The sequence below is a fragment of the Fonsecaea pedrosoi genome, assembly GCF_000835455.1.
Source record: "Fonsecaea pedrosoi CBS 271.37 unplaced genomic scaffold supercont1.4, whole genome shotgun sequence".
Classification (NCBI taxonomy): domain Eukaryota; kingdom Fungi; phylum Ascomycota; class Eurotiomycetes; order Chaetothyriales; family Herpotrichiellaceae; genus Fonsecaea; species Fonsecaea pedrosoi.
The window spans coordinates 3,045,051-3,072,161 of record NW_013550612.1 but is presented as its reverse complement, the minus strand read 5'-3'; the positions used below and the strand labels follow the sequence as shown (position 1 = coordinate 3,072,161).

Genomic DNA, 27,111 nt, shown 5'->3' with positions numbered 1-27,111 from the left:
CAATCACCACGACTCTTCCACCCCCCTGGCTCGCTGCCGCTCCTTGCCTTTCGTTTTCAACATCTGTCCAATCATAAAGTGATTTACATCCTCGTCCGCCCAGTAACTCAAGTGGCTTGCGATACTAGCGAGCAGAGACACGTCAAACATGCCCTCTTGAATGTGATAATCGACTCGTCCGTTGCTGTTCAAGGCTCGGACCTTGGCTTCTTCACGCTTGAGTTTCCTCGCTCGCTCCTGCGATTGGCGGAACTCGGTTGAAGTCCGTGCCTGGGCCTCATCGTCCGCGGCGTCGGTGGCGACTTGCAGCTTCTGAAAGCCCGTATAGAGTGTCTCCATTTCAGAGTCGATCAGGGTAGGTGCGTGTTCTGTGGACGGGGAGGATTTGGCCGCCTCAGCAACATCTTGCTGCTTTTTCTCATCTGCCACAGGTATGTCGAGTTGAACACTCGCTTGGGCACCTTCTTTGGCCGCGTTCACGGCTTTGGTCTTGTCCTGAGACAGCGCTTGCTCCTCACCGGTAATGCCCAGGCTTCTATTAATCAGACTGGATGCCACACCTGAGGTAAGATTGTACCAGCTCGACATGATTTGCTGGCTGACTCGTTCAGAAATATTTGAAATCCCGGGAGCGGCAAAAAGATTTTTCTTGGTGTAGGGGATCGGTTGAGGCTTCAGCTGCGCCATTGCTGGTGAAATGAGGGGTTCCATGCGATAGGCTATAGGATCTGTGGGATGGAAGATATTGAACAGTTCGTTGCATTTGGGTGAAGAGGTAGTAATGGGTATTAGACCGGAAGAGCTGTTGCTGGCGTTCATTTTCGATGCAACACTATCAAAGGGATCGTTGTTCATAGGGTCGGGGTCAAACGGCGATGTGGGCACGACAGTGGCTCCAAATGCGCTGGCGCCCGCTGAAGGTCGTGCGGAAATCATTCTGCCCTTGAGCATCTGGAAGAGACCGACTGGCGAACCAAGGGCAAAGAAGTTCTCCACATCAAAGTCGAGATGAGGCTCGTTTTGTTCAATACCGTGCTCCCGTGAGGTTTTGCTGGATACCCGTCTTGGTCGTGTCTTTAGGTCTTCTTCCTGTCTGCATAGAAGATCAAAGCAAATCGCACTCCCAAGGGAATGTCCACAGAAGCTAACCTTTCCCGAGAAACCGGTCCGTTCTTTGAAGAGGTGATAGACTCGATTGGCCTCCTTTTGTACAATCGATGTGATGTGTTCTCTGTAAGCACTCTGGTATAGGAGGACATCCAGAGCCAAATCGGTGATCAGATTGCGAACCGCTGGTACACCGTCCACCGTGATATCCTGCAACGAAGGATAATCATCATCGAACAAGGCATCAGCATCTCCAATGTCGTATTCTTTGCGGTTTTGCTTCAGACTTTGCTTGGGGAAATCGAGCTTGTGTCTCCAACAGATGGGAAGAACCTGAACTCTGCAATTTTTGGGATCCCCGCTCAGGGCTTGCAGGTCGGGAGCAGTTTCGTAGACGACCTTCATAGACTTGCGCAGAGTATTGACATCGTGGACAAAGTTGATGCTGTCGAGACGAAGACCGAGCCGTTGGCCGATGCCGTGCGTCACAAGCACCAAGTGGTCAATTTGTCTGGCTTGATCTTCTCCATCTCTTTCCCTTGCGTCTTCCATTTCGCGTTCCTCTTCTTCTCTGGCTTCTTCTTCTTCACCCAAGTAGTTAGAGTCGTCTACCTTGGGAAGACCTGCCAGCGACGAGATCTGGCGCTCTAAGGCCGTCCGCCGAGGTTTCTCGACGTTGTCCTTGTTCTTCGCCTGAATCTTATCCTCTCCGACGTTAGGTGTGGCCTCTGAAGGCAATTTAGCAGATTTTCGCTTCTCTTTGGTGCTTGTTGCCTCCGCGGACTTTGAGTCATCCTTTTGCTCGCCTTTTGGTGGATCGGCGAGCTTTGTATCAGACCATCCACGCACTACCTTTGTGCCACCATATCCAATAAACCTGCCGTAAACTGTACTGCTAACTCGCGAAAGGAAATCATCCGTTGTCAGATAGGCTACGGTATCGTCCATGTATGTGACTGTTGTATTCATGTGAGTTCCGAACAAGCGATATGTGTTTGGACTGGCAGAGAAACTGTCGTCCTGTGAGGGGGGCGACTTGCCCAGCGATGGAGAGGCTGAGCTATCTATAACTGCCGAGTTGGGTCGAGATCTAGGCTGGGAGGCTGAACGAGGAGATTGTAGGTTTGAACGTCTCCATGGTGCCACTTTGATATAGCCTTCTTCCAGTTGATTCGCCAGATTCTCATCACAAGGTCTCAATGGGTTTTCGGCGAAAAACCAGGTACCTCTGCGGACCTCATAGACAGGCCCTAGCCAGTAGGCAGGGAGAAGTTCACGCTTCTCAACGTCGACATCATACAAATAGTCTTCGTTGACAGGTACGGTGGTGGCGGACGGAGGTTCGGCTGTTCCATCCTTGTTCTGGTTCCTTTGAGCAAGGTTCTGATATGCCTTCTCGATGCTCTGGGAGTCTGACGTTGAAAAAGGTACCAGTTTCTTTGGAACCGGCGGGGGTTTGGCCTTTTCTTCAGGTGTTGGTTCTGGAGCGAAAGGTTTCCGTTTGGCCACGTCAATTGCGTAATACCACCGGGGCTTGAGAGCGGGACAATCCTTGGGGTACCTTCGGAGACTCGGAGACGGATTTAGATTGACAGTATGGTCGAGGCCGGACGACTGTCTAAGAGCTGGTGATGCATCACTCGGTTTCGGCAGCGGTGACTTCGGCGGAGGGGTACTGCTTCGTGACCAAGAGAAGATTGAGCTCGCCAGAGAGGACTTGTTGGCTGCTTCAGCCATGCCCCTACGGACAGCCCTGATCAGGGCTGGAAATCGATCCAATATGATAGCATGTAATTGGACGCCTTATCCAGGAGAAGGGGGAGGCAAGGCTGCGGGTTAGCAGAACGGGACGCGCGGGAGAGGGACGCGGTCTTCGGGATGAATTTTGCAACAGGCTATGCCGTAAGGTATAGAAGTGGTCTAGGAATAAGATGTCTTATCTAATAGTAATTTGATGGATGCGATACAAGGGCTGAGGATAGTCAAAGAATCGAGTTTGATGATGGAAGCTGTAGAAAGACCAGCTCGCAGCTCGCCAGCGGTGACCGTCGGTGATGCAACAACGCAGACCACAACAATGGCAGCCTTGCCAAGCCCCGCACTAGCCTTGCAACATTTTCCCTCCGGAGTGTCTTTAGCTAGAGCCTAAGCCTAGTGCCTAGGGGCCTAAGCACGCCAGGTGAGCCTCAGCTGGGCATGACTAAGGAAAACTGCGCCACCGCTGCGTCATGGCAGGGAATTTGGTGGCCCCCCCCCCTAAGAAGACAGATGCCCAATCGATCCGGGCTTACTGTCTATTGCCCATGCCACTTGCTGAGTGAAGTGCTACAGCTTGCGACGCCTGACCAGGCACCACAATAAAGACCCTTTCTATATCTTCCTCCTCAATCTCATTCTTCCTTGACCATATTCGCCCTCTCTTCGTATCCGACCCTTCCCCTGGGCTGTACAGAGCCCTCGTCTATTTTCCTTGTGCGGGCGACTGCCCCTCCCCCTCCCCCTCCTTCCACCATGGCGGCTATCCTCAAACTTCAGCGCAAATATCCCCAGTTTCCCCAGAACGAAATCTTTCAGTTGCAAGATGCCTTTCGCAAACTCGATGTCGACGACAAGGGCTATCTTGACGAGGCAACCGTCATCAAGGCTACCCAGCAATCCGAAAGACAATCCTATGATGTAGTGAGACAGGCGCTGAAAGAGGTGGACCTTGACAGCTCACGGCGGGTGGAATTGGAGGATTATGTCGACCTGATCGCAAAGGTGCGCGATTCGTCTCCTGCGCAACGACGCTTGTCCGTTGGCGCTCAAAGACCTGCGGCTGGCAACGGTCTTCCTTCCTCCTCGGGGCATGCTTCAAAGCCCAGCATCGGCGGAGGCGGAAAGATTCACGTCCAAGGCTCTTCTGCCAACGTTACGCACACCATCAACGAGGAAGAGCGAACTGCTTTTACCACCCACATCAATGCTGTCCTTGCCGGGGATCCCGACATCGGCCATCTCTTGCCCTTCCCAACTGATACTTTCGAGATGTTCGACCATTGCAAGGATGGTTTGGTCCTGTCTAAACTTATCAATGACAGTGTCCCGGATACCATTGATGAACGTGTGTTGAATAAGCCCGGAAAGAAGATCAAGACTCTCAATGCCTTCCACATGACGGAGAACAACAACATTGTCATCGAGTCCGCCAAAGGTATCGGCTGTTCCGTAGTCAATGTTGGTGCAGGGGACATCATCGAGGTTCGAGAGCATTTGATCTTGGGTCTCATTTGGCAGGTCATCCGACGTGGTCTTCTGGGAAAGATCGATATCAAGCTGCATCCCGAGCTGTATCGACTTTTGGAAGAAGATGAAACTCTGGACCAATTCCTTCGCCTACCGCCCGAACAGATCTTGCTTCGGTGGTTCAATTACCATCTCAAGAATGCCAACTGGCCACGAAGAGTAGCAAACTTTTCGGGCGATGTCAAGGACGGCGAGAACTATACCATTCTGCTCAACCAGTTGAAACCGGATATCTGCTCTCGAGCTCCCTTACAGACACGAGATCTCCTACAACGCGCCGAAGAAGTCCTCCAGAATGCCGAAAGGATTGACTGCCGAAAGTTCCTGACGCCAACTGCCCTAGTAGCGGGGAATCCAAAGCTCAACCTGGCCTTCGTCGCCAACCTCTTCAACACCCACCCAGGCCTAGACCCGCTCGAGGAAGGTGAAAAGCCCGAAATTGAAGATTTTGATGCAGAGGGCGAGCGTGAAGCCCGTGTCTTCACCCTCTGGCTGAACAGTCTCGACGTCCAACCACCGGTCCACTCCTTCTTTGATGATCTCCGCGATGGAACGATTCTGCTTCAGGCATACGACAAAGTCATCCCCGGCAGTGTCAACTTCCGTCATGTGAACAAGCCTCCTGCGCACGGCGGCGAAATGTCGCGGTTTAAAATGGTGGAGAATACCAACTACGCCGTCGAATTGGGCAAACAGAATCGCTTCTCTCTCGTGGGTATTCAAGGAGCAGATATCACTGATGGCCAGCGCACATTGACTTTGGGGCTGGTCTGGCAACTTATGCGCCGAGATATCGTGTCGACCCTTTCCGGACTCGCGCAACGCATGGGCAAGCGGGACTTGAGTGATTCGGACATGATAAAATGGGCCAATGAGATGTCCCGCAAGGGTGGCAGGACCTCTTCCGTCAGGTCATTCAAGGATCCCGCGATCACGAGTGGTATCTTCTTGTTGGATGTTTTGAACGGCATGAAAGCGAACTATGTCGACTACGATCTTGTTACGCCTGGCAAGACGCCTGATGATGCCTACGCCAACGCCAAGTTGAGTATAAGCATTGCCAGAAAGATGGGTATGTGTCCTCTGTGTCCTTTGGTTGAGATCTCCAACATGCTCCCGATCGAAGTGTTCAGCAAGCATTACTGACAAGAGACTGTGCAACAGGTTCTACGATCTACCTCCTCCCCGATGATATCATCCAAGGACGCGCCAGATTGGTTACCACTTTTGTCGGTGAGTTCTGCTGGCAACGCATTTTGCCCTCTCGTCTGGTATATTTAGTGTCTAACCTGGATATCAAATATAGGTGCCCTCATGCGGACGGCCGAGAAGCTGGGCGTCTAGATTGATCAACCTCCACCTCACCTTTCTCCATGCGTAGGGCAAAGCGATGCGATTGATCCTCGAGCGATGGCGTCACTATATCTTCCTGGCTTCTTCAATGTATTCTTCTCTTCCGCTACCTAGGCCCGGGCTAGGACCAGAATTGAGAACACTGGATCAGGGAATCGTCACAGGGCAGGTGGACACAGCAGAGCGAGTCGTGAAACAACACCCTCAGACAGGATAAATGGACAGCCACCCGCCCCTCTGTTGTAGCGTGGGTGGGGAGAGTGGGTGGCCGGGGACAGAGAGAAGGGGAAGACACTCGCTTTCCCTGCTTTGCTGAATAACTCTGATACTCTGATACCTAGGCTAGGTAGAGCAGGACCATCTCCAAAAAGAACGAAAGAAAATGTGACTGGCCTTTTTTTTCCTTTCATCCTGCAAAGTTCGATGTTCCGGCCTTATTAACTGAGCTAGTGATTTGAGCCAACTTGCAGCCCGGCTACAGTTCTCGCTCTAGCTACCCAAGGGGATCTCCGACAATGCATTCTGCAAGCACGCAAGTTACGAAGTTCACAGATCGCATTCTGGTCTTTTTAGTCCTCCTTACACACAAACGAGATGTCCTTGTTCGTTGTATCATCTACGCAAAAGAGGGATTGGCGATTGAGATGTCAATATCTGTCGCATTTGGCCAATTCGATGCCACCCTACGGACTGATAGATTGATAGATTGATCCATGCCGTACTCTAGCCGCTCGTGCACAAGATCCGGACAAGACTCAGACGCTTCGTTCATAGATGCATATAATGTCTGTCTGTCTACCTGATCAGAGTGGGTTGAGAGACTCGTTCAAAGTCAAGTCCCACGTACGAGGTAGAAGAACGAAGAAGCTCGCCGATTCGTCTCCGTCTATGGACCAGCAGCCACGCACAACCGAGCCGGCATCAGAGACCCGAACAGATTCACAATCGTGCCGCGTCGCTTCTTTCAATGGGAACAAAATAACCGTCAGCATCAGCGTCTGCGTGGATATCATCGAAAAGCTCCCTGTCATCAAGGTAGGGTGCAGGTGCAAGTATACAGTCAATGTAAACTTCACACTCACCACCCACAGGTGTCTGCCCAAATCCATACACCGTCTATTCGCCGCACCAACTACCACCCCGGCGACCGCAATCCCTCTTGATGCCACGAGCGAGGTGAACGGCGACTTACTTTCCATCCTTCAAATGCTCCTCAAACCACTGGATCGCAAACACAAAAGCATTCTCCTTGGCGTAGACATCGGCTCTCTTGTTCAAATCCCCTCTTACGGCGAAGCCATGTACCACGCCGCTGTACAGGTTGATCTGGTATGGCAAACCCGTTTCCTTGAGGATGACCTCACTCTCGTGACGTTTCTCGGTTGGAAAAATCTGATCCGTCTCCGCGGCGGCAATGGCGAGAGGACCTTTGATGTCGCGGAGCTCATCGGCTTCGACGAATGACGGGTGGGCGGTATAGCCGACGTCGATTTTCCCAGCGTCGGGGCGGAGGTGTCGAATAACATATTTCGCACCGAAGCAATAGCCCACACCGCCAATTTTCTGCAAAGTAGGAAAGTGTCAGCACATGCTCGTGAAAATAGGGAGCTCCATTGCTTCAGGGTTATCTCCATCTATCTTCTCTTGAATGCAGAGCAGCCTTACCTTGCATCCGTACTTCGTCCTCATTTCGATAAGGCATGCGTCGATGATAGGGTCGACGTTGGGCGGTAAATGAGCAGTGTTCTTGGGGTGATATCCACCCTTCATCCATTTCATAATATCGAAATCGCCAGGACGGTTGAGGGGAATCGGATCTCCGTCGAATAGATCGGGCATCATGACGAAGTAGCCATTGGCGGCCAGTTGGTCTGCGATCAATTGGGCATTATTGAAGCGGTGACCGATCACATCAGTGATGCTACAGAGAGGAGTCAGCTTTTTCAGTCCTACGGCGAGAAAAAAAAACCAGATAGCTAGCAGACAGGGAAACATACATAAGGATGCCAAGTTCGGTGCTCTTGTTCTCAGGATACTTTGTGTAGATCTCAAAATCCCCCAATCGAGAGAACTCGCCGGTAGGAGTGCCTTCATGCCTGACGCCTTTGTAGCAGCAGGCTCCGGGGGGGTTGGAAGCCATCTCGAAGTGGGACAAGCTGATGAGATTAGATGCAGACGTTTGAGAATGGCTATGGGTATCCGGACGGAGAAGGAACCAGTGCCGTGCGAAGACTAAAAGAAGGGCGCGGCAGGGACTTTATACCAGTTGGTCAAGCCTGGGAGTTCGGAAGCAATGGTCCTGCAGGTTCAAAGATGGATATGTTAATCGCCAATGCCAATGTCACCATCGTATAGAATCACCACTAGAATCAGCGGGAAATGGCAGCGAGAAAAGAGGGGCAGTCGATTCGAGGGCGGTGCCCGATCCGGCAGCCCCAGGTGCCGAAATCGCTCTTCTTCAGGAACCGACCGTTGATAAGCGGGACAAGTGGGCGGACAGTGAGCTAAGAATTGATAGAGGGAAAGCACGTCGTCACCTACACAGGGAAGGTGGATATAGTAACCAGCGAGCCAGGTATAACACCAGCAAAAACGGCTTCGGAATGCCTACGGTGCTCAATCCGACGCGCCCCGCTGGAGTTAATCGGAGATAACCTCAGGGTTGATGCTCGTTGACGTCAGGTGAACCACCGTTCACACAAACTACAGCACTTTGCGCTAGTCGGTAAACAGAGATAAAGATAATTTTCGGAATGCATGTGCTCAGTAGAGGCAGTGAGACACATACGGTATATACAAGTCGATACCACTAAAGAATGTACCTGAATGTCCTGCCATAATTCTCTTCTCCCACATTCGTATCAGCCTCACCACTGGTCGCCCTTTGCATCTCCGAACCGCCGTGCGATCCATACTTCCTGTCCAATCGCTTGTTCTCCCACACCAAAAGTGTCCTCAGTGACAGGGCCAGCAATGCATTGAAGAACATGAATCCCGCACAGATACTCTGCCCTTTAACATATCGCGGCTCTTGGGACTTGGGGAATATCCTAGTGCCGAGAAGTGGCCCACATTGCCCAACGAGGTTGAGGAGGATTATTCCCATTCCGCGACGACTATCGCTTCCCTGGTTATTGACAACCCACGGTAGAATGTTGGCAATGGCGGGAAACACCCCGGACGCACAGAGAAACGTTCCGAAGTACCTCGGGGCTACCGCTGTGCAGGTAGCCAGGAGGATATAACCGATCCCGCCCACACAACTTAGAAAAGCAATCGTGAGTCCGCGTTGTTGAGTTCGGTCCGCAATCCAACATGTCGAAATCGTGACAATGGCCGAGACGAAATATGGGGGAGCCGACAGCCCCTGTGCGTTGATGGAGGAGAATCCCATCTGATTGAGGATCGTTGGCAAAAAGACCGGTAAGGACGAGTAAGAGATATTGCACGAGAAGTACATCAACTGGATTCTCGGTCAGCAAATTCCGGTCGCTCTATCGCTTTGGGTAGCACTACCGCTGTAAACCATGCTTTGGCGTCAAGCAGGGTTTGCCCGACTTCCGTGAGCCTGACACGGTGTTTGTCTGCCTCCTGGTGACCATGCTGCCTGATGACTCTCGCCTGAGCAACCTCCCTTTCTTCTGCAGTCAAGAACCGAGCAGTAGTCGGGCTATCAGGGAGGAAGAACCAGGCCAAAGGAGCAGCCAGAATGGTGGGAATGCCTTCCACAAGGAAAAGTAGCCTCCATTTGGCAATACCTGGGTGACCACTCGTGATTCCGTACGCGAGAGCTCCAGCGAACGTATTGGCGAGAGGAGCAGCCGCGAAGAAGATCCCGCTGCGAAAGCCATGCTCGTGTCTGAGGTAGAAGAAACTGAGCAGGTAAGGAATGCTAGGCCCGAAGCCTGCTTCGGCGGCGCCGAGCAGACATCGCAAGGCCATTTCCCCGCCCCATGACTGAGTGGCGGCTTGACAGGTTGCAATAATTCCCCTTACGACGTTGATAAAAAGTCCGTAGGTGGTATCAGAGATGCTCTTACCAGGCAAGAGTGATAAAGCAAGCCCAAATATGTGGCTTTCTGGTATCTGTTGGCAAACACGCTCTACAGACAGCCCGCGTATTCACTTACATTATCTTCCACATGAAACCCTGTAGTACACAGTCAGCATCACGGCCAGCTCAAACCCATCCGGCCATAAGAGCGCACCTGGAATTGGAACACAATATATGAGATGTAGAATATTGTCAACAACCACTCATATCGATTGCTGGTCAGACCGAGGTCGTCCTCCATTCCAGCAATACGCGCATTGCCGATATTGGATCGGTCAAGGAACGAAAGTAGAACTGCAAACTGTCAACCAGTGGGCTATGCCAAGGAATACAGTCACGCTTCGGAATAAGAGCTCTATCAAGAATCCATCTTGGTGGCAGAACGAAGATAGGAGCTCCCCACTCAAGAATTGTCTTTTACATCATTCACAGCATCCTTTGACCGGAGACAGAGCGTTCAGCTGGGCGACTCACATAAGAAGGTAACAAGTGGAGTGACGTGCAGGTCAATCTTGCGCACAACCCTCCTCTCCAGTACAGGGTCTATATGCACACTAGCAACGGTTGACTCTTTGGCATCTGTGGAAATATCTTTCTCGGCATCAGTCGAGCTTGGGAGATCTCTTGATACGCTTCCATGTGAGACAAGGCCCGTAGGGGCCACACGTTGGGCTCTAAATACGCCCATAACGCCGGTACAGTACTTGGTGTGGACAAAGGAAGGAAAGACGGACAGAAGAAGAACGGAAGACCAGTCGTAGCCACCGAGCGCAGGAAGTTAGCACGTTGGAGTCACATGTTGTCGGGGACTAAGGGGATTTTGTATCAAGCAATGAACTCTAGAGGCTCGAAAAGTGGAATTTGTTGAGTTTGTGTTTCTTCTTAGACCCAGAGCATTCATGCGAGGTACCTCGAACACTTGTGGAAGACGACGGGATCTGTTCTGCAGGAGGTCCGGCAGATCACCCCATGGAAGTGGGAGCTGAGCCGATCATGCCCATCTCGTAGGCTTTAATAGCTTCGAGCTGTGGTGGCAACTTTGAAGCGGGAAGTAAAGCCGTAGCTGATGGCGAACCTCTCGCTGCGTGATAGCAAATGCTTGTTGGTGTTGCTAGAGAAGCTTGATGAATCGAATGAGGATGTAGACCAGCACCGACGCAGGCTTGGCTCTTGGCATTTGCCTGCGCCAGCCTCGTCAGGCACCAAGGCACTAAAGTGCTGAGTACAAAATAATATGCTCATTGTTCATGCCAGGAAAATGGCCCCCAAATCAAGTGTCTCATCAACAAGCATACTTTCGCACTTCTCCAAATGTGTCCTGGTACTCCTTGTGCTCAGGCTCCAGTCCCCAGTCCAGCGTCCCTGAATTTACGAGGTACAAAATACACCATGCATCTGAGGCGTCCCATCAACACGATGCATTCTCTATGCAACACCGCAAAGGCCTGCAAGTGCAATGGCCGAAGTGGTGGTCAACGATCAAGGATTTCGTGAAATAGTTCAGGGTGAACCCTTCTGTTATGGCAATCTCGACGTGGAGAACGAAGAGGTTCGTTTTCTTGTGTTGCAGCGACATCCAGCGGGTGATGACCAGGGTGGACAAGACGGTCTGGTCAGCTGTACCATGGAGACCCAATTGTTAGGTCACGCCGACCCATTCATCGCCGTCCGGAATGCTCGAGGATACCGTTTGCTGGAGGAATTGATTCTCGTCAATGGCAAATGCCTCCTCGTCTCGGTAGCATTACACAGGTTCCTTCGATACTTCAGTAGCTCCGGCGACAAACCTATGAGGCTTTGGATTCGATACATATGTGTCGACCAGCAAAATCCGGATGAGATGGCTCGCTATTGGACCCGCGAATTCCAGGATAAGATTTACGAGAAAGCGGAATTGGTGGTGGACATGCAACATTTTCTGCGAGATTTGATGGACCAAGGAGTGTTTGAAAAGGTGATTGATTCTCGATACAGAGACTGGACCAAGAAGTGGCATGATCTACCAGATCAATGGCCTTTGCCAAAGGTCTATCCCATCAAGCTTGGGAGCAGAGTCTCCAACGACCGGCCGACTCAACCCTACCAATACGTGCCACTGGATACCGTGGCTGATGAGACCCGCATAATCGTGATCGACCCGAATGAGGACAAGCAGGCGCCGTTGGTGCTCCATCTGGCGCATTGTCCGCTTGCCTCTGACGTGGTCTACCACGCTTTGTCGTACACGTGGGGGAACGTGGACGACGCCGTCGAGATCACTGTGATGGGCCAATCGATGCAGATTCGACAGAACCTGGAACGTGCCCTCCGTCGGCTGCGGCCATCCTCGTCGCCACGTGCATGCGCTGTCTGGGCAGATGCTATATGCATCAATCAATCTGACATGAGTGAAAAAAACCATCAGATCCCTCGCGTCGCTGCCGTCTACGACCATGCTGCAGTTGTTGTCTGTGACGTAGGCGAGGAGGATCAGTACAGTGATGTCGCCCAGGACTTTGTCAAGCACCTCCAGGAACCTATGATTCGCATGGACGAAGACTATGAGTTCATCATCGGCAAGCCAGAGCGGATCGATCCTGGCGAAATTCCCCGACTTTGCGCGGCACTGTACCTCTTCCTGACCCGGCCTTATTTTCGGAGAGCATGGGTCGTGCAAGAGGTGGCCTTGGCCTCGAACCCGGTGATTTCCTGCGGGATGCGCATTGGCACCGAATTCGAAGCCCTCGAGACGGCGGCAGCCCATCTGAGCGACATGATATCGCGGGATCCAGATCTTCCTCAGAAAATGAAAGATGCGACCCCCGACTTACGAGACGTCGACCGAGCTCAGCTGCTCTACATTCGCAAGCTCCTTTATTTTCGCCACCTCCACATTGGCAGGAACCGTGGTGGGTTCATTACACACGGCATCAGAGACACAGCGCCTGGATACCTTGAATCTGCAATCCTTGCCCGAGATTTTGAAGCTACCATCCCACACGACAAGTTGTTCGCGCTGTGGAATGTCGCGCGCGACAGGACTGGATTGGCCTTTAAGGCAGATTATTCACGCGCTTACGAGGATACCTATATGGACTTTACCAAAGCATGGTGTACACACAGTGGCAGTCTAGATATGATTGCCGCCTCCGAATTCACCAAGCCGGTCGATCAGCACGGATTCTATTCAAAGGCACCTTCGTGGTGTCCGGATTGGAGCACCTCATCGCTGTCGAGCTCTCTCGTCCGTCGTGAGAGATTCCGGCCACTTCGCATGTCCATGCAGGATGACATTGATGGCAGAGTATACTGCACCGATGGCGGTGTCTATCAAGAGCCTGGGAAAAACAAATACTTTGAGTTCGACGGCAACACGCTGCACTGCATGGGCATCATTCTGGACAAGGTCGATGGTGTTGTAACCAGCCCGATTGATGGTGTCCCCGTGGAAGCAGCAATTCCTGGCCTGGTTGGGTTTTGCAAAGACTTCTTCGCGAAGAACAATATCACCTCCTACGACGATGCCGCGCAAGCCGCGATAGCAATGGTGCACGGCGATTGCGTTGCTTCGTGGCCAAAGACAGAAGACGGTTCCAAGATGCCTCGGGATGAAGATTTCTGGACAGCACCATATGCTTGCATACCCTTCAAGCCAAGGTTAAATCGCGACCAGGACCCAAATCGGTCTCGCCACGTCCCCTGGTGGGGGGCCAACTACTCGCGCCTAGAAGCGTGGGACGTTGTGCGCACCATCATGCGCGGGAGGAATCTGTTTATCTCTGAAAAGGGATACATGGGTCTCCTACCCTCCTATGTCGGCAAAGGCAAGGGTGAGGGTGCTTACGACGACCACAACGGGCCGCTCCACCTGGCCATCCTGGCGACGTGTTCCGTCCCGGTCTTGTTGGGCGAGCACCCGGAGATTGCAGGCGCGTACAGGCTTCTAGGGACGTGTTTTGTGCAAGGGTGGATGGAAGGGGAGGTTCTCAAGGACCAGATGGGCTGTGACCAGCCAAGCGAGTTTTGGGACGCAACAGCCGGCGCGGAAAAGCTCAGGATCGTCTAAGACTTGCGAGGTTCGCTGGCCAGTAGCTGGCTAGCTCTTCACGTTTCATCATGTTGGATGAATCCCACAGAGACTAGGATCGAACGTGACGAGACAGATAAGTATTTGGTAGGTATGTGAATCATAGAGGAGGAGTTCACAGAATACACGAACGTACGTACATAACGTACATATGTATGTTCATACGTAGTAGCAACCACGTTACCACGTTACTTGGCTCGCTCTGAGTACCTATTATTCAAGAATGAGTCCGCTTGCATTTTCTCTCCCTCCCTCCCTCCCTCTCGATCTCTCGATCTCTCTTCTTGAGGGTAATATACCTCGCGCACCAACTACACCAAGTCCCGCTCAATCTTGACGTCGACGGGGACACCAAAGCCATGCTCGCCGCCGACGCGGTGTTTCTTCTTGCCGACCTTCTCCAGCTCGTTGACCAGCGGATTCAGCGCGAGGGGCACGGTCAGGGGGTCCTCGCGCCGGCACTGGACGCGGAGCACGACGCCCTGGCTCAGGCCCTTTTTGCCCAATCCATCAGCCCAGCGCGCGGCGAGCTTCACGCGCGGCCGCTGGACGTCGATGATGTGGCCGGCCGGGTAGATGGTGCCGAGCAGGCCGGCCAGCGCGCCCAGGTAGTTCGCCCAGAAGCCCTCCTGGTGCGTGAGGACGGCGCGTAGACGAGCCTGCAGGGCCTCGTGCGGAGGCGGGAGGTCGACGTTCCACCGCGTGCAGAGCGCCAGGGCCAGGATGGCTCGGTCTGTGTGCGAAATACCGTGCGCCGAGGTCAGCACGCCCGTGATGGGTGCGTGCAGCGCTGACAGGGAGCGCGTCTCCTTGGGGAGAGGCAGGTGCAGGTACATCATGTCCGCAACGGCGCGGATCAGGGATGGGGTGAATGACGGCGGAAGGGAGCGGTCGAGGTGGTTCTCGCCAGGGAGGCCGTCCCACAGGAGGGCTGCGAGGTCGGCGGCGGAGGAGGTGCCGTACTGTGCGGTGGCCGCGGGTAAGGGATCGAGTGCTTTTATGGGCGCCTCGAGCGTGTCGAAGAGGAACCCTTCGCGCACTCCGCCCTGGCAGAACCGCACTTGCTGGATCATGGGCAGTGCGCTGACGAGGACATTGACCAGGAACGCCACGGCTGGGACCTGCTCGGCGCGCCGCTTGGAGATCCTGAAGACCGACTCCTCGGCCGCCACGGCTGTGATTTCCCTCGTCTGTTGGAACTCGCGCTTCGAGACACAGAATCCGTTGATGATGGGTATGGGATACGGCGACACCTTGTGCTGCGACATGAGCAGGTATCCCCAGCCCCGAAAGCCGCCGCCGGAGAGATACAGCGTGAGACCGCCATGCATGGCCTTGTGCTGTAGAGAATCAGGGATGTCCAGGTCTTGATAAGCCTGGCGGAACTGGGCTTTCATGTCCTCTTCCAGTTCTTCCACTGGCGATTGTACCGCGGACTTGGATTTGTGGTGACCGTCGTGATCTGAAGAGGACGCAGAGAGTTCTCTCAGCCTTCTGGTCATGGCTGCAGCGCCGTAGGGGAACGAGATGCTGCCCTTGGGACTGGTCTGGACGTGGCCGTCTTTGGCGATCATCCACGTTATCTGAGTGCTTCCTCCTGGGTTTGTCGCCAGTCAGTTAGTCAACCAGTCAATCAATGACATTTAAGAATCTTCCCAAGCAGAAGGAGAAAGGGGAGGGAGGGCTCTCGAAGTACCACCCAAATCCATGACCAGGCCCTCGACCGAAGCAAAGCTGCTGGCCACCCCCATGGCACCTATCCTCCCTTCAGCCTCCTTGGGCAACATGTCGACCTCCCAGCCCGTGGCCTCCTTGATCTGCCGCCGGAAGTCGGCCGAATTTTCCGCATTTCTCGTGGCTTCGGTGGCCAGGACTCTGATGTTGGTCTCGGGCACCCCAAAGTCGGCGCATGCTGACTTGAATTTAGTCAGTGACGAAAGGACCTCGTCGATGGTGTCTTGGGGGATAGGGCCCCTGACGCCGGTCGAGTATTGGGCGTCGAATAACGAGATCCCTTCGCGGTCCTGGTAGACGGTTGGGAGGGAGCGGGCGGTTGAGGGTGAGAGGTCGGTGATGGAGAACCGGATGCCATTGCTGTCGACGCCCCCATCCCGGGCACTGTCAGTATCTGTGTAGCCGCAGGAAATGGCGTAGAATATCGGCTGGAGGATGCTATATTACCTTCCCATGTCCACCAAGCCATAGAGGCTGCTTGGCGAGGGCGTGCGTAACATTGCGGGAAGCGAAATGCTGGTTCCGGATATGGATTCCAGCGATTCGGTAAATGCGGGAGGAAAAGGCACCGCACCAAAAGACGCAGCAGCCAGACGACAAGCAAGTCGCCTTATCTGAATCTTAGAATGACGGAAAAGCCCATTTGACGATGGATGGATATTTTACTAGGGCTACAGAACAACACCTTGTAACAGAAGAAAATTCAGTCGAGGCAGAGGCCGATCCCCTCGTATTTTTTCCCATGTCACGGCGCACGTGGGACTTTCTCGCAATCTGTACGGCTGCCGCAGTCGATAAACTTGATAAACCACTTTTGGTCACATCAAGGCATATTGTGTACACATATCGAAGCCATCAGTGTCGCATTGCCCCTTGCTATCAAAATGCTGGTATACATTCAAGTTCTAGTAGAACAATCAAGCCCGAACCTCACCCACTCCCTCCCGGAAAAAGAGGGATATACTCATCCTACGAGATCTCCTCATCTTCCTCAGGGTGGAAAGCGTCTCCAAAGGCAGAGCCTTCCATGCCGTCCAGGTTCAAGTCGTCATCGTTCTCATAACTTGCAAGCGCATCCCCAGCTGTGTCCACTTCGACATTATCAAAATCCCCTCCCATTCCGAAATCCGGAGTGTTCAGTGCTCCGTCCGGAGGAGGCTCAGCCTGAACTTGCTGTGGCTGGTCAGTGCTCTGGCCATTATTGGACTGGTCCCCAGAGGCATCGGCTACAGCATGATTTTCGTGCTGTTGATCTTCATCTGCCATCTCGGGAATTTCCAAGTCGTTCTGACCCCCATCTTCCCCAATCATAACCCATTCGTCTCCGTCTTGGTTGACATTTTCAACTTGGTCGTCCATACCATCCATGTTCACATCTGTGACAAGATCGTCCATTTGCGGAAGTTCTTCGGCTTGCTGGTTGGCTTCTTCAGGCTGCTGTTTGACCTCCGTAGACTGTGCCGTTTGGGCTTCAGATGGTGCAGGGACTGCTTCCGCGGTCACCGGGGTTTGCTGCTCGTTGGTGACCGCAAAGGTTTGTTGCTGCTCTTGCTTTGGCTCGTCGACCATAGTTGCGCTCAGCTGCGGCTGTGGCTGTGACGGTTGTTGAGCGCTGGAACTTCCTGCGTTGGGAAGAGTTTGGATAGTCTTCTCTGGCGAAGAAACGACCGCAGCTGGAGGCTGGGGAGGGGCTGCAGTGACTTTATTTCGCTCCTCCAAGCCCCCTCTTGAAATCAGCGTCACGGTATTGGTCTTTGTCAGCTTCTGGCCCATGTCTGACTCTACTGTTTCCATGATGTTATCAATCGGGTCTCGCGTGACGATGTCGGCATCGCCACTGGGACCATCTTTGGAGATACTTGGTCTCCCTGCCACATCCGGCGCCGTCCGCAACTTCTTCTCGGCGGCTGTCAAGGTCGTGGAGCGACGCAGTTTTTCCAGTCTGCGAGCGTGCCGTTTCCTCATTTCTTCTAGCTCTTCTTGCATTTTGGCTAGCTTTTCAGAAGCCCGTTTGATGAAGTTATCAGCTTGGCCAGCAGGCAGTTTCCCAACTCGTGGCGGCGGCCCATTGCTGGGTTCTCTCGCCGCCGAGACAGGAGCGTCGAAGAAATCTTTGGTCAGTTCTTCCAGCTGGCCCTTACGCCCAAAACCCAAGTCGCTGGGGATGATGGAGAGGGTGGGATATGGCGACTCAATTAGCTCCTCCATCCATTCATGGTGTTGCTCATACCGAACCCGGCTGATGTCTCTGGGAGCCATAAAATCAAGCAAGTCACCACGAGAAACGTCTTCTTCCTCCTCCACTGTCGTGTCTTGGGTGATGCTGGCACCTCTTCTATGACCAACCCCGGGAGGAATTTGTCCTTGGGCAGGTCCTCTGGGTACCCCCGGAGGCAGGTGCATCGTGGGCCAATTTGATCGATCGTGCAGCATAAAGTCCTTTCTAGGGAGTTGCCCTTGGCTCTGAATCATGCGACGCTGTTGCAGGATCGCATGAACATGAGGCAAAATGGGGATGTTGGCGGCGGGTACGTGGTCGCGCGGAGAGGCTTTGGAGTAGTGAGTCAACCACAAGCTAGGGTCAGGGTTCGGGAGACCATGAGCTGGGTTTCCAGGAAGGAGGCGATAGCGTCTTCTGCTGTGTGTTGCCATGACTTCGCCCGTGGCTCGAAAACCCGCTCTTTGCAGAAACATTTCCAGAGTCTGACAAGAAGCATAGTTAGCGCGCTGCGATGAGTTTGATATTGTTGGTTACCTACATATCCACGGACTTCGGATTTGTACACATGCTCCACGTCTGCCCAAATGAAGCCGTCACTCGCATAGTTTGTGCCCAGGTATTCGAGGGGCTGCCATTCGAGGATCAAGGTGCCGTCTGGCGGAGTGTCGATGAACTGCCATTGCATAGGCTGCAGGTCGCGCACAATCTTGGGTGCCTCCAGGAGGTATGCGACAATGGTATCGACTGCAGGATTGCTCGTAATTGGGTAACGATATTTGGAGACGAGATGCAGATGTGGCAGCTGAGGTGCGGGCAAAGGTCAGTTTAGGGTTGTTGGAAAGGAATCGAGTGGAGGATGTTGCGACTCACCAGCTGCGGCGGGATGCCGGCCGCAGGGTCTTTCATCATTGGGTTCATCTTGGAACAAGTGCGCGGCTCTCAGGGCGAGATTATCGGTATCATGGGTATCAATGGTTGTTGGGTGGTTGTTGCAGGTCAGGGCGCGCCTGTAACTGCGACGCGATCAAATCTGGGGCTCAACTTTTGGAACGAGGCTGGGGATCTTGGCAACCAGCCTTATCACGTGCATGATTCTCAGTCTTTTGTACTGTACATATCTTACTGGTACAAATTTGTATAGGCATCGCTAGAGCCAGACATCGCCTGTCGTTACTTATGGATGGGTGATTGACCCAAGTGCTATGGATATAAACGTGCAAAATTGCTGGTCATAACAACTCCACCTCTCCCCTTTCCACGCCTTTCTTGACGTCCTTCCACCGAACAACCCAGACCTCTCCTCTCCTCATCCTCAGCACTACACTAGCACCTTCTTGCTCGCCCCGGTCCCTCGCCTCGTCGACATCCCGCTCGTTATTCCACGTCCCCTCATTTAAGCATCTGACGACCACAGCCTTTGAGCCGTCGGGCCCTTCAATCATAGGCACTACTCCACTGGAATCATCCAGTCTCCGTAACCCCGTCGGTAGCGAGCTCAGAAAACTCGAATCATAGAGGTCGCCTAGGAGAGCTTGATGATGCCTCAGAAAAGCGACTTCCGCCGCTGACATGATGACGGACGCCTTGTTGTCAGAGTTGACATGTTGCGAGAGGTAATAAGTGGCATGCGAGGTCATCTTGGCGAGCCGTTGCCTGAGCAAACTCCTGACCAGGAACTGCGTCCGTGATAAGTCGGTCTGCAATATCGCAAGGGCTAGATTCGCATTCCGCGTCCCGCCGGCTGGTTTCCCACCCACGATCCCCTCCATAGAACTCGAGTAAGAGTCCCCACCCATCCCGCTGGCTAGGTCTTCAATGCGTGATATTTGTGCTTGGACACGCGCCATTACACGGGCCATTAGTTCTGTGGGATAGGGAAGTAAGTCAGGTGCGCAACGCTCCGATGTCCATGCGCGTGTGAGGAGCTGGTGGTCGATGAAAGCGTCCGTGTCACTGACCGAAGATGGGTGTGTGAGTGTTGTGGAGGGTTGAGAGCGCGAAACATCTGCGAGAATGTCGGAGATATCAATGTCCATTGTACTCGGTAATAGTCGAACTCGAGAAAAGATGACTCTGTGGACGACTCCGCGAAGATTGGTCTCTCTGGACCCAGTTGACGCGGGCGCGGACGGCTGTGCTGCAGGATTTGATGTACAGAACAGTGAGGGCAACAATATCTCGACAGGACCCTCGAGAGATTCGGTAGTCGTTCTCGGACTGGAAGGGGTAGCCTCTGCCAATATGCTTGGTATGTTTTGACGACGAGTCTAATTGAGTGATATACATTAATGTAGGGGAGGTCTGTAGGCAAGATAATAGCGTGTCTGACTGGTGACCCAGAAAAGGGGCACGTAGATATTGCTAATTGCCTAGGAAGGGAGTGAAGGCTACCAAAAAATGTAATAATAATAGAGCAAGGTTCTTAGTCGGCGCCCATGAACCCTGAAAAGGCCGAAAAGGTTCCTCAAAAGCACCTAATGACAATACTTAGACAGGAGCCAAGGCTCTATTGTGTTAGTTAGTTACTCAACACATTATGACAACTTCATCTCAAGACAACTAAGAAAGAACAAATATTCTACCTCGACCATATCATCCTTGTATTAATTAAGTTCTAGCTTCTGCAGACACAATAACTGATTGATTGTTCCTTGAGACAAAGTGATACAATCCGTTTCAATACCTCGCAACAAAAAACACCACCCGCCACAAGACATGCACCCAAAGCAACATAAGTGGAAACAATAGTAACCTCATTATTCAGGTATGGCACTTTCCAAGTCCCAGTTCAATCTCGAGCATCCACGGGTAATTCTTTCCTTTTTTTTTGTGTCATTTTCTTCTCCTAGATGTAATTATCTAGGGGTCGATAACGATCGTCACAACCGGGTTGGTCACGGCAACATCAGTGACCGGGCCTCCTTGCAAAATATCAAAGTCGCGCTCGCGGACCCATTGGAGTCTGTTGGCATGAAGAAGTGCTTTGGCCTCATCCTCTCGGCACTCCTGCACGAGCTGCAATGCTTGTTCCGCAATCCGCAATCTCTCAGGGGGTTCTGGTGCAAACCAGAATCGTCTTTCCACCTCGTCGATTGGTTCCACAATCTCACTGAACAATGCGGCGGCTTCGTCGGGGTTTTCATGGTGCCTGAGCACATTGGCCAGTGTCAGGCGTATCCAGAGCAGCGACCTGTTGTTATCCTCCCGACTGTCTCCGATGCTCTGGTCGACGAGGTCCCGCAGAACCATCCTTGGTCGGTTGTAATATCCACGGTCGAATTCTATCAGAGACAAGACGTACTGCCACTGACAACTGCGCTCAAAGTCGGTGGTAAATACCTCGGAAGATTTGATCGCCTCCAGGACTTGTTTGGCAAGATCCAACTTTGCATTGTCTCGATATTCCAGCGCTAGCGACACGGCAGCATCGACAGTCAGATTCAGATCGTCACCGAAAACTTTTCGTTTCTGCGTCCAAGCATTCAACAAGGATTCTTCCGCCGTCGGGTGCTCTTTCAATTTGCGGCAGACCATGCCGAGCGCTGTTCGTGCCATGATGGACAATGGATGAGCATCCCCCCCGATGGGAGTCCACTCGCCGAGGATGATCTCATAATTCCTACGAGCTGTGATTAATTTCCTCTGTTTTTCCTGCACATACCCTTGATAAAGTCTTGTCACTAGGCCCTTGGGCGAATTCTCACCCTCCAAGCGTCGAAAGGCCTCTTCGGTCTCATCGAGGCTCGCCATCGCCTCCCTGAATCGAGCACAGGAATATTGTGCATAGCCTAGCAGTTGCACAGTAACGTAAACATCCAGGCTGTCCTGGTCGTAAATTTCTCTTTGTATAGCTGCAACCTTTGACAGCTCATGCTCGGCTTCCTCGAATCGCCCTTGCCAAAAGAACTCTTGTAACATACTCGTTTTTGCTTGGAGTGTTAGTGGATGTCGGGCACCCAGACTGCTTTCAAAGCCTGCTGCCACCGCTTCCTTGTACATAAAACCTTTGCGCCAGTCTCGTTGGGATCGCCCTCCAAGGTTGAAAAATTGACCGAGCCGCATGAATGGGAGATACGGGGCCACCCTGTCTTGAGCCTTTTCCTTCAATTCTTTCTGTAGCTCGTCATGTGGCTTGGCAAAGTAGTCTTTGATGGGTATCTTCTGCTGCGTGTCTTTGTCCAGACTGTCATACCATTGTTTAAGCATCGTCTGTACCTCAAATTGTGGTGCAATGCCACTCTGTTGCTTCGCCTCAAATAGATTTTCTGACCAAGTGACACTCTCAATTCCCCCCAGGAATTGTGAAAGAAGATCGAGGACATCATCTGGGGGCTTCCGAAGCGCCGACACGTGCTCATGCCAGTGAAGAACTGCATACTCGTAAAGAACCGACTCTTTCAGTGGTTGACTGTCGTCACTATCCGATACCATGTGAGGTGGCAACAGATGTTTCCGTAATAGCCGTAAAGCAGTCTTCCAAGAGCGGTACCTTTCGTTGGTCAATTTCTCCAGGCATTTCCTGGCGAGAAACAGGTCAGGATCCTCCGACCTGGCGCTACTATGAATGTACTCTCTAAGAGTAGGGTGAGTGAGGTAGACGTGAGCGGCTCGAACTCGCACGAGGGGATGGCACAGAGCATCGAGATCTACGCCCAAATCCTCATCGTCACGCGATGTTCCCTTAAATTCGGCATCGTTATCATCACCATCAACCATGAGAAACAGGGTCCGCAGCGTTAGAGGGGACCGCGTTGCGGCAAGCACCCAGAGAATGCACCTCTGCCGTTCTTGATCTTGCTCTTCGAACTTACAAGCACTCTCCCTAATGACTGCTTCGTATACTCGCTGCGGTTCAGTTGGGAAGGCTGTCAATTTCTGTGTTCGAGTCTGAAGACTGGGTCCTTGACGGACATGGTCCAAGAGCAGGTGTACCCAGAGAAAGCTTCCTGCACTGTCTCTGTCGATTCGATCTAGGATATCGTGCTGGATCGGTTGCAGTCCTCGAAATCGCGAGATCTCTTGCATGGCATACCGTTCGATATCTAATTTTGTCTTGTCAGGCGTCAATTCGATCATGTATGAGTTTGGTATGTTTGGCTCGCCCCTCGACGTCAGGACAACTGCGTGGTCGGCATTTTCAGAGATGGCTGTTAATGTTTTCATCAAAAGGTTGCGATCGTCGGTCTCACCGCATTGGTCCACCGCATCGATGATAAGTATCACCGGGGGAAGAAGTGACACGATCTCTCTCGTAGTTTGGGCCAGTTGTTGCGTACCACACTGGCTGGCATGCCCAAACGCAGTGCGAAGTCTCTTCAACTGTATCAGCCCCGGGGCGATGTCATGGTACGGATCGATCAGTCCAGATGTACAAATTCGCAGGAGCATTGAGAGAAACAATTGGCGGATCTGATCACGGCTGCGGTGAATCTCAGTCCCAAATGAAAACAAAAGTATTGTCTGATTTTCGAGTGCGCTGGCAAGCTTGTGGGCCAGGACCGTCTTCCCTGAGCCTTGAAGCAGAGTTAGCACGGTGGTCGATTGGCGAGTTTACAAGGGAGACTTGGACCAGGATCCCCCTTTATCCAGAGCGGCCACCTGTCAGTAGTTGCGGACTTCCACTTGATCCATGTTGGATCCGACAAGATCCATTCGCACGTCCCTGGCGTGGGCTCAGTGGTTGGGGGCTCGGAAACTCCTGCTGCCGTATCTAGCCATTTGACTAGGTCACGGATCATTTCGAGCACTTTGGCATCTATACAGAACGTGTTGGGTCAGTGGGCAGTCCTTTGCTAGCTTGACTACCTGTTATCATGCATTACCTCGCACCTGAAGGCTGTGACACAGTTTCAGCTGATGGAGAGCTATAGAACGGTCAGAAGGTATTTTTGCGAGAAGTCCAACATCCAAGGAAGGGCGAGATTCAACGCACATTGCTGGGTCTGATAAGTTTCAGCTTTGATATTCTGCAAAATGGCGGTCTGGTGCCTAACTTCTTGAAAATACACTTGATATGCAGCTCGAAGGTCTGTAAATGCAGTTGAGTCTTAGTGACCGTCAATATTACGCCAGCAGCGGTTGCTTTGCGTTGTTGCCGAATCATGGACTCTTGCCCTGCCCCAGCCACACGGGCTTCCGGCGTTCCCCACCAGTGAGGCTGGGACAGCTCAGAGACAAAGTATGTAGGACTCTAGTGCTTGGTCCCGCATGGATAAAGACTCCATTCAGGATGTATACTCACCTTCGCGGAATTTTTCCTGAGCAATGATTTCGTCGGTAACCCTAGTCTCATGTACAATGTGTCCTGTGTATAACCATCAGTAACGCAAGTCAGATATTCGACACGGAAAATGCTCACCTTGGTGTATGGTATGTGTGATGCGCTGGTCAAGTCGAAGCTCCAGAGCCTTGAGGTCAGAGAAGCAACGATTCAGCTTCAACGAGATACTCCCTCTGAGCACGCCAGCTATTCCCCTTCGACTGATTTGAATCTCGAGACGGACGAGATAGCCGAGAATATGGGCAAAGTATTCGGCAATTTGATCCAGGATATCCCGATGGTCCTTAAAGGTGCATGCGACTTGTTCGTAGATACCGGTACTTCCCGCAATCACCACCAGCGCATGTCCAATGTCGTCTAGAGATTGGATGTAGGAGGCTCCCAACTGTTTTGCGCGTTAACGCAGTCCGACTTTTAGAGGACTTGTCGACCACTAAAGGATTGGAATTTCTTACCTGCAAGCAGAGGCGAATGGCTCCCCAAACTAGAGCTGCCACAATGGGTTGAGGCGCTACAAGGACATCACCGACGGGTGCACAATCGTTCAATTTGCGGATGATGGTGCGCAAGGTACTTTTCCAACCCCGGTCTGAATCATTCACGGGTCGTCGGTTGGCCTCGATCGACCTTGCCAGCTGTCCAAGAGTGCAGCAGTCGAATTTCTTGCCGAGCTCCTCAACCTTGAGCTTCTTTTGTCGATCTTTAGTGAGGTGATTGTTGAAGTGCTATATGGTCACGGTAAGTTTGGTCAGTGAGTAACACAATGACTCCTCAATGATCATCTGCCATATTTCTGCCAAAGGCACCCGTCCGGTGAGGCGGATGATCCTTTCATGCCTGAGGCAGAAGCGCCAGTAATGCTGTTGGCTGTGCCTAGTCTGGTTTTCACTTGGCCGAGGCATATACTGTATCGCAGCATAATTGTAGAGGACAGAGGAGGGGGACCGGGGGGGCCTCGAATGATCCCCACCACAGGCCAGGACTCTGTGGAAGATGACGAGGGATAAGGTGATACAAGTGACACTCACATCAACGGCTCTGAGCCAACATTCTTCGACAACATCGGCGGTTTTTGGTGGCTTCTCTGGGGCGTTGAGAATCGTCCACATATCCACAGTGAGTCTGTGATACAGTCGAAGTGTTGTAAGATGATGGACGCCATGGATTCCTGAATGGAGGCAAACTGTGCGCTTTATGCTAGTACAGTGAGGCTCTTTGCAGAGCATTCAGCCCGTTCTCACTCTCGTAGGGCAGCCAGTATTGTCGTGGGCACGAGCGTGGGTTTGGGCGTGGCTCAGGGCTCAGGGCTCAGGGCTCAGGGCGCAGGCACGCGGGCTACAAGCCCTCCTTTGATCTGATCCCGTATTGCCCGAATGCCTCTGCAATCAAGTCGGAGGGTGTATTGATCACAAGGCAGATTGTCTCTAGACGCTCTCCTGGTTGGCTCACATCACCCTCACTGCTGCCCGACAATGCCTACCAGGGCGAGAGCATTGCTCCAATCACCAATGCCGACCCGCCTGACCTGGGGATCGAGAGCCTCAAACTGCGCCTTCCTCTATTCGCCGCCGAGGTCTGTCGAGTACTGCTCTTTGCTGCTTGTGCGCCTTTGAGTCTTGTATTTGCCTTCTCTGAAAACCCAACACGAATATTCCAATTTATATTTCCTATTTTCAGTCTCATCAGACCGATCTACACAGGACAAACAAACAATGGCCGAATCACCATTGGGTGGCGGTCACCAGTATCACTCGCACGAAGCGGGGTCTCCTATCAACTGCCCTAGTGGGTGTAAGCTCCGACACAAGCCTGAGACGGACCTAAATCAGGCGTCTTGCGACTGCGAAGAGGGCTACTACGACAGGGAGCAGCGAGTCTTCTATACTGGCAGCGATGTTCGCAACAAAAAGTCTCCCGAAACACGTCAACAATATCTGGAGCGCATTGAGGGAACTGATGCAGACCCCAAGAAGAACAATCAGGGCGATTACTTTGTACCAGGAGATGGAATAAGATACGAGGTTCTAAGAAGTCTGAAGGAGGAAATATTTGGTGAAAGAGCTCAAATATGGAAGCACGAGCTAGTGGGTACACATCGATAACTTTGTTCCCTGTGATGCCTGCTCATTCACCCAGAATGGCCAGCGAGGCTGGTTAATTCGAGCCGACAGACGAAGGTATTATGACTGGCCGGTAAGTCGCTGAAACCAAATGGACAATCATACACATGGCTTTTGCGTTTCAAGCTAACATGATCACAAGACCATCATTGGACGCCTCCAGCAGCAAAGTCAGAGTCAGGACACTCCAGATCGAGTGAGGCGACCTCCAGATCCACGGCCAGCCATCTCAGGAGCTGGTCCGTCTGGGACCAGGCCGACCTCCGGTTACCCTGCCGCGCTGACGACTACAAGGCACGGAACGCCATCGTAAGTTTGCCAGCCTGCCATTCGCATATACGCACCCGTCTAACAGTGTTGAAGATATTCGTCACAGAGCGCAACGGGTCCATCGTACATCCAAGTTGCCCAGACCTTCGACTTAGCTGGCATCGGGTCAGCCTTTCCTGCGAGCCCTCAAGGGAACCCGTACGCTCCCAGTATTACGCCTCAATCCAGCGCTCCAAACACTGAGACTCGATCATATGCCATCTCCCGTCAGTCAGCGGCCCAACCTGGGCAAGACGTGCGCCGCTCGATGAGTCCACAAAGTCCTGGCCAGGACGTCCATGTACCGAATTACATACCCACGAGCCGAAGGCCAAGGGAGGCCCAACCGCTGACCACAGAGGGGAGCGACGGACGTCCCGAGAGGACTAGTCAGTATACTCAATCTTCGAACGATCGCAGTGTGGTGCCTCGGGTCATGACAGACTCAACAGAAGAATCTACCTCGCGACGCGGGGGGTCTGAGATAACATCGTCATTGCCCACACGGCAGAAAGGGACAACTGTGGATGAAAAACAGAAGAGAAAGCACCGGAAGGGATAAACCCCGTTGTTTTCCCTTCT

At 52.6% G+C, this 27,111-nt stretch overlaps 11 protein-coding genes across 11 annotated transcripts; 3 read left to right on the top strand and 8 right to left on the bottom strand.

The window, feature by feature from the left end:
* Positions 1 to 3: 3 nt before the first annotated feature.
* On the bottom strand, positions 4 to 2,844 carry Z517_06908 (uncharacterized protein; the record flags this gene model as incomplete). Its single annotated transcript, XM_013428647.1, has 1 exon — positions 4 to 2,844. The coding sequence occupies one exon, from the start codon at positions 2,842 to 2,844 to the stop codon at positions 4 to 6; it is 2,841 nt and encodes a 946-aa protein (XP_013284101.1).
* A 774-nt stretch (positions 2,845 to 3,618) lies between these two features.
* On the top strand, positions 3,619 to 5,736 carry Z517_06907 (uncharacterized protein; the record flags this gene model as incomplete). Its single annotated transcript, XM_013428646.1, has 3 exons — positions 3,619 to 5,464; positions 5,557 to 5,625; positions 5,699 to 5,736. 3 exons carry the CDS (start codon positions 3,619 to 3,621, stop codon positions 5,734 to 5,736), a joined length of 1,953 nt encoding a protein of 650 aa, XP_013284100.1.
* A 1,197-nt stretch (positions 5,737 to 6,933) lies between these two features.
* Positions 6,934 to 7,885, bottom strand: Z517_06906 (uncharacterized protein; the record flags this gene model as incomplete). The annotated part of the gene is made up of 3 exons (XM_013428645.1): positions 6,934 to 7,308; positions 7,411 to 7,666; positions 7,743 to 7,885. 3 exons carry the CDS (start codon positions 7,883 to 7,885, stop codon positions 6,934 to 6,936), a joined length of 774 nt encoding a protein of 257 aa, XP_013284099.1.
* Positions 7,886 to 8,554: 669 nt separating this feature from the next.
* Positions 8,555 to 10,487, bottom strand: Z517_06905 (uncharacterized protein; the record flags this gene model as incomplete). Its single annotated transcript, XM_013428644.1, has 6 exons — positions 8,555 to 9,208; positions 9,262 to 9,736; positions 9,786 to 9,824; positions 9,876 to 9,895; positions 9,954 to 10,093; positions 10,274 to 10,487. 6 exons carry the CDS (start codon positions 10,485 to 10,487, stop codon positions 8,555 to 8,557), a joined length of 1,542 nt encoding a protein of 513 aa, XP_013284098.1.
* Positions 10,488 to 11,255: 768 nt separating this feature from the next.
* On the top strand, positions 11,256 to 13,844 carry Z517_06904 (uncharacterized protein; the record flags this gene model as incomplete). Its single annotated transcript, XM_013428643.1, has 1 exon — positions 11,256 to 13,844. One exon carries the CDS (start codon positions 11,256 to 11,258, stop codon positions 13,842 to 13,844), a length of 2,589 nt encoding a protein of 862 aa, XP_013284097.1.
* A 332-nt stretch (positions 13,845 to 14,176) lies between these two features.
* Positions 14,177 to 16,099, bottom strand: Z517_06903 (uncharacterized protein; the record flags this gene model as incomplete). The annotated part of the gene is made up of 3 exons (XM_013428642.1): positions 14,177 to 15,462; positions 15,562 to 15,959; positions 16,047 to 16,099. The coding sequence occupies 3 exons, from the start codon at positions 16,097 to 16,099 to the stop codon at positions 14,177 to 14,179; spliced, it is 1,737 nt and encodes a 578-aa protein (XP_013284096.1).
* Positions 16,100 to 16,568: 469 nt separating this feature from the next.
* Positions 16,569 to 18,738, bottom strand: Z517_06902 (uncharacterized protein; the record flags this gene model as incomplete). Its single annotated transcript, XM_013428641.1, has 3 exons — positions 16,569 to 18,302; positions 18,359 to 18,622; positions 18,691 to 18,738. 3 exons carry the CDS (start codon positions 18,736 to 18,738, stop codon positions 16,569 to 16,571), a joined length of 2,046 nt encoding a protein of 681 aa, XP_013284095.1.
* A 311-nt stretch (positions 18,739 to 19,049) lies between these two features.
* Positions 19,050 to 19,856, bottom strand: Z517_06901 (uncharacterized protein; the record flags this gene model as incomplete). The annotated part of the gene is made up of 1 exon (XM_013428640.1): positions 19,050 to 19,856. The coding sequence occupies one exon, from the start codon at positions 19,854 to 19,856 to the stop codon at positions 19,050 to 19,052; it is 807 nt and encodes a 268-aa protein (XP_013284094.1).
* Positions 19,857 to 20,679: 823 nt separating this feature from the next.
* Z517_06900 (uncharacterized protein) lies at positions 20,680 to 23,208 on the bottom strand (the record flags this gene model as incomplete). The annotated part of the gene is made up of 1 exon (XM_013428639.1): positions 20,680 to 23,208. One exon carries the CDS (start codon positions 23,206 to 23,208, stop codon positions 20,680 to 20,682), a length of 2,529 nt encoding a protein of 842 aa, XP_013284093.1.
* Positions 23,209 to 24,044: 836 nt separating this feature from the next.
* Positions 24,045 to 25,209, bottom strand: Z517_06899 (uncharacterized protein; the record flags this gene model as incomplete). The annotated part of the gene is made up of 4 exons (XM_013428638.1): positions 24,045 to 24,124; positions 24,179 to 24,485; positions 24,556 to 24,825; positions 25,129 to 25,209. 4 exons carry the CDS (start codon positions 25,207 to 25,209, stop codon positions 24,045 to 24,047), a joined length of 738 nt encoding a protein of 245 aa, XP_013284092.1.
* Positions 25,210 to 25,812: 603 nt separating this feature from the next.
* On the top strand, positions 25,813 to 27,091 carry Z517_06898 (uncharacterized protein; the record flags this gene model as incomplete). Its single annotated transcript, XM_013428637.1, has 4 exons — positions 25,813 to 26,184; positions 26,237 to 26,293; positions 26,363 to 26,529; positions 26,584 to 27,091. The coding sequence occupies 4 exons, from the start codon at positions 25,813 to 25,815 to the stop codon at positions 27,089 to 27,091; spliced, it is 1,104 nt and encodes a 367-aa protein (XP_013284091.1).
* Positions 27,092 to 27,111: the final 20 nt, after the last annotated feature.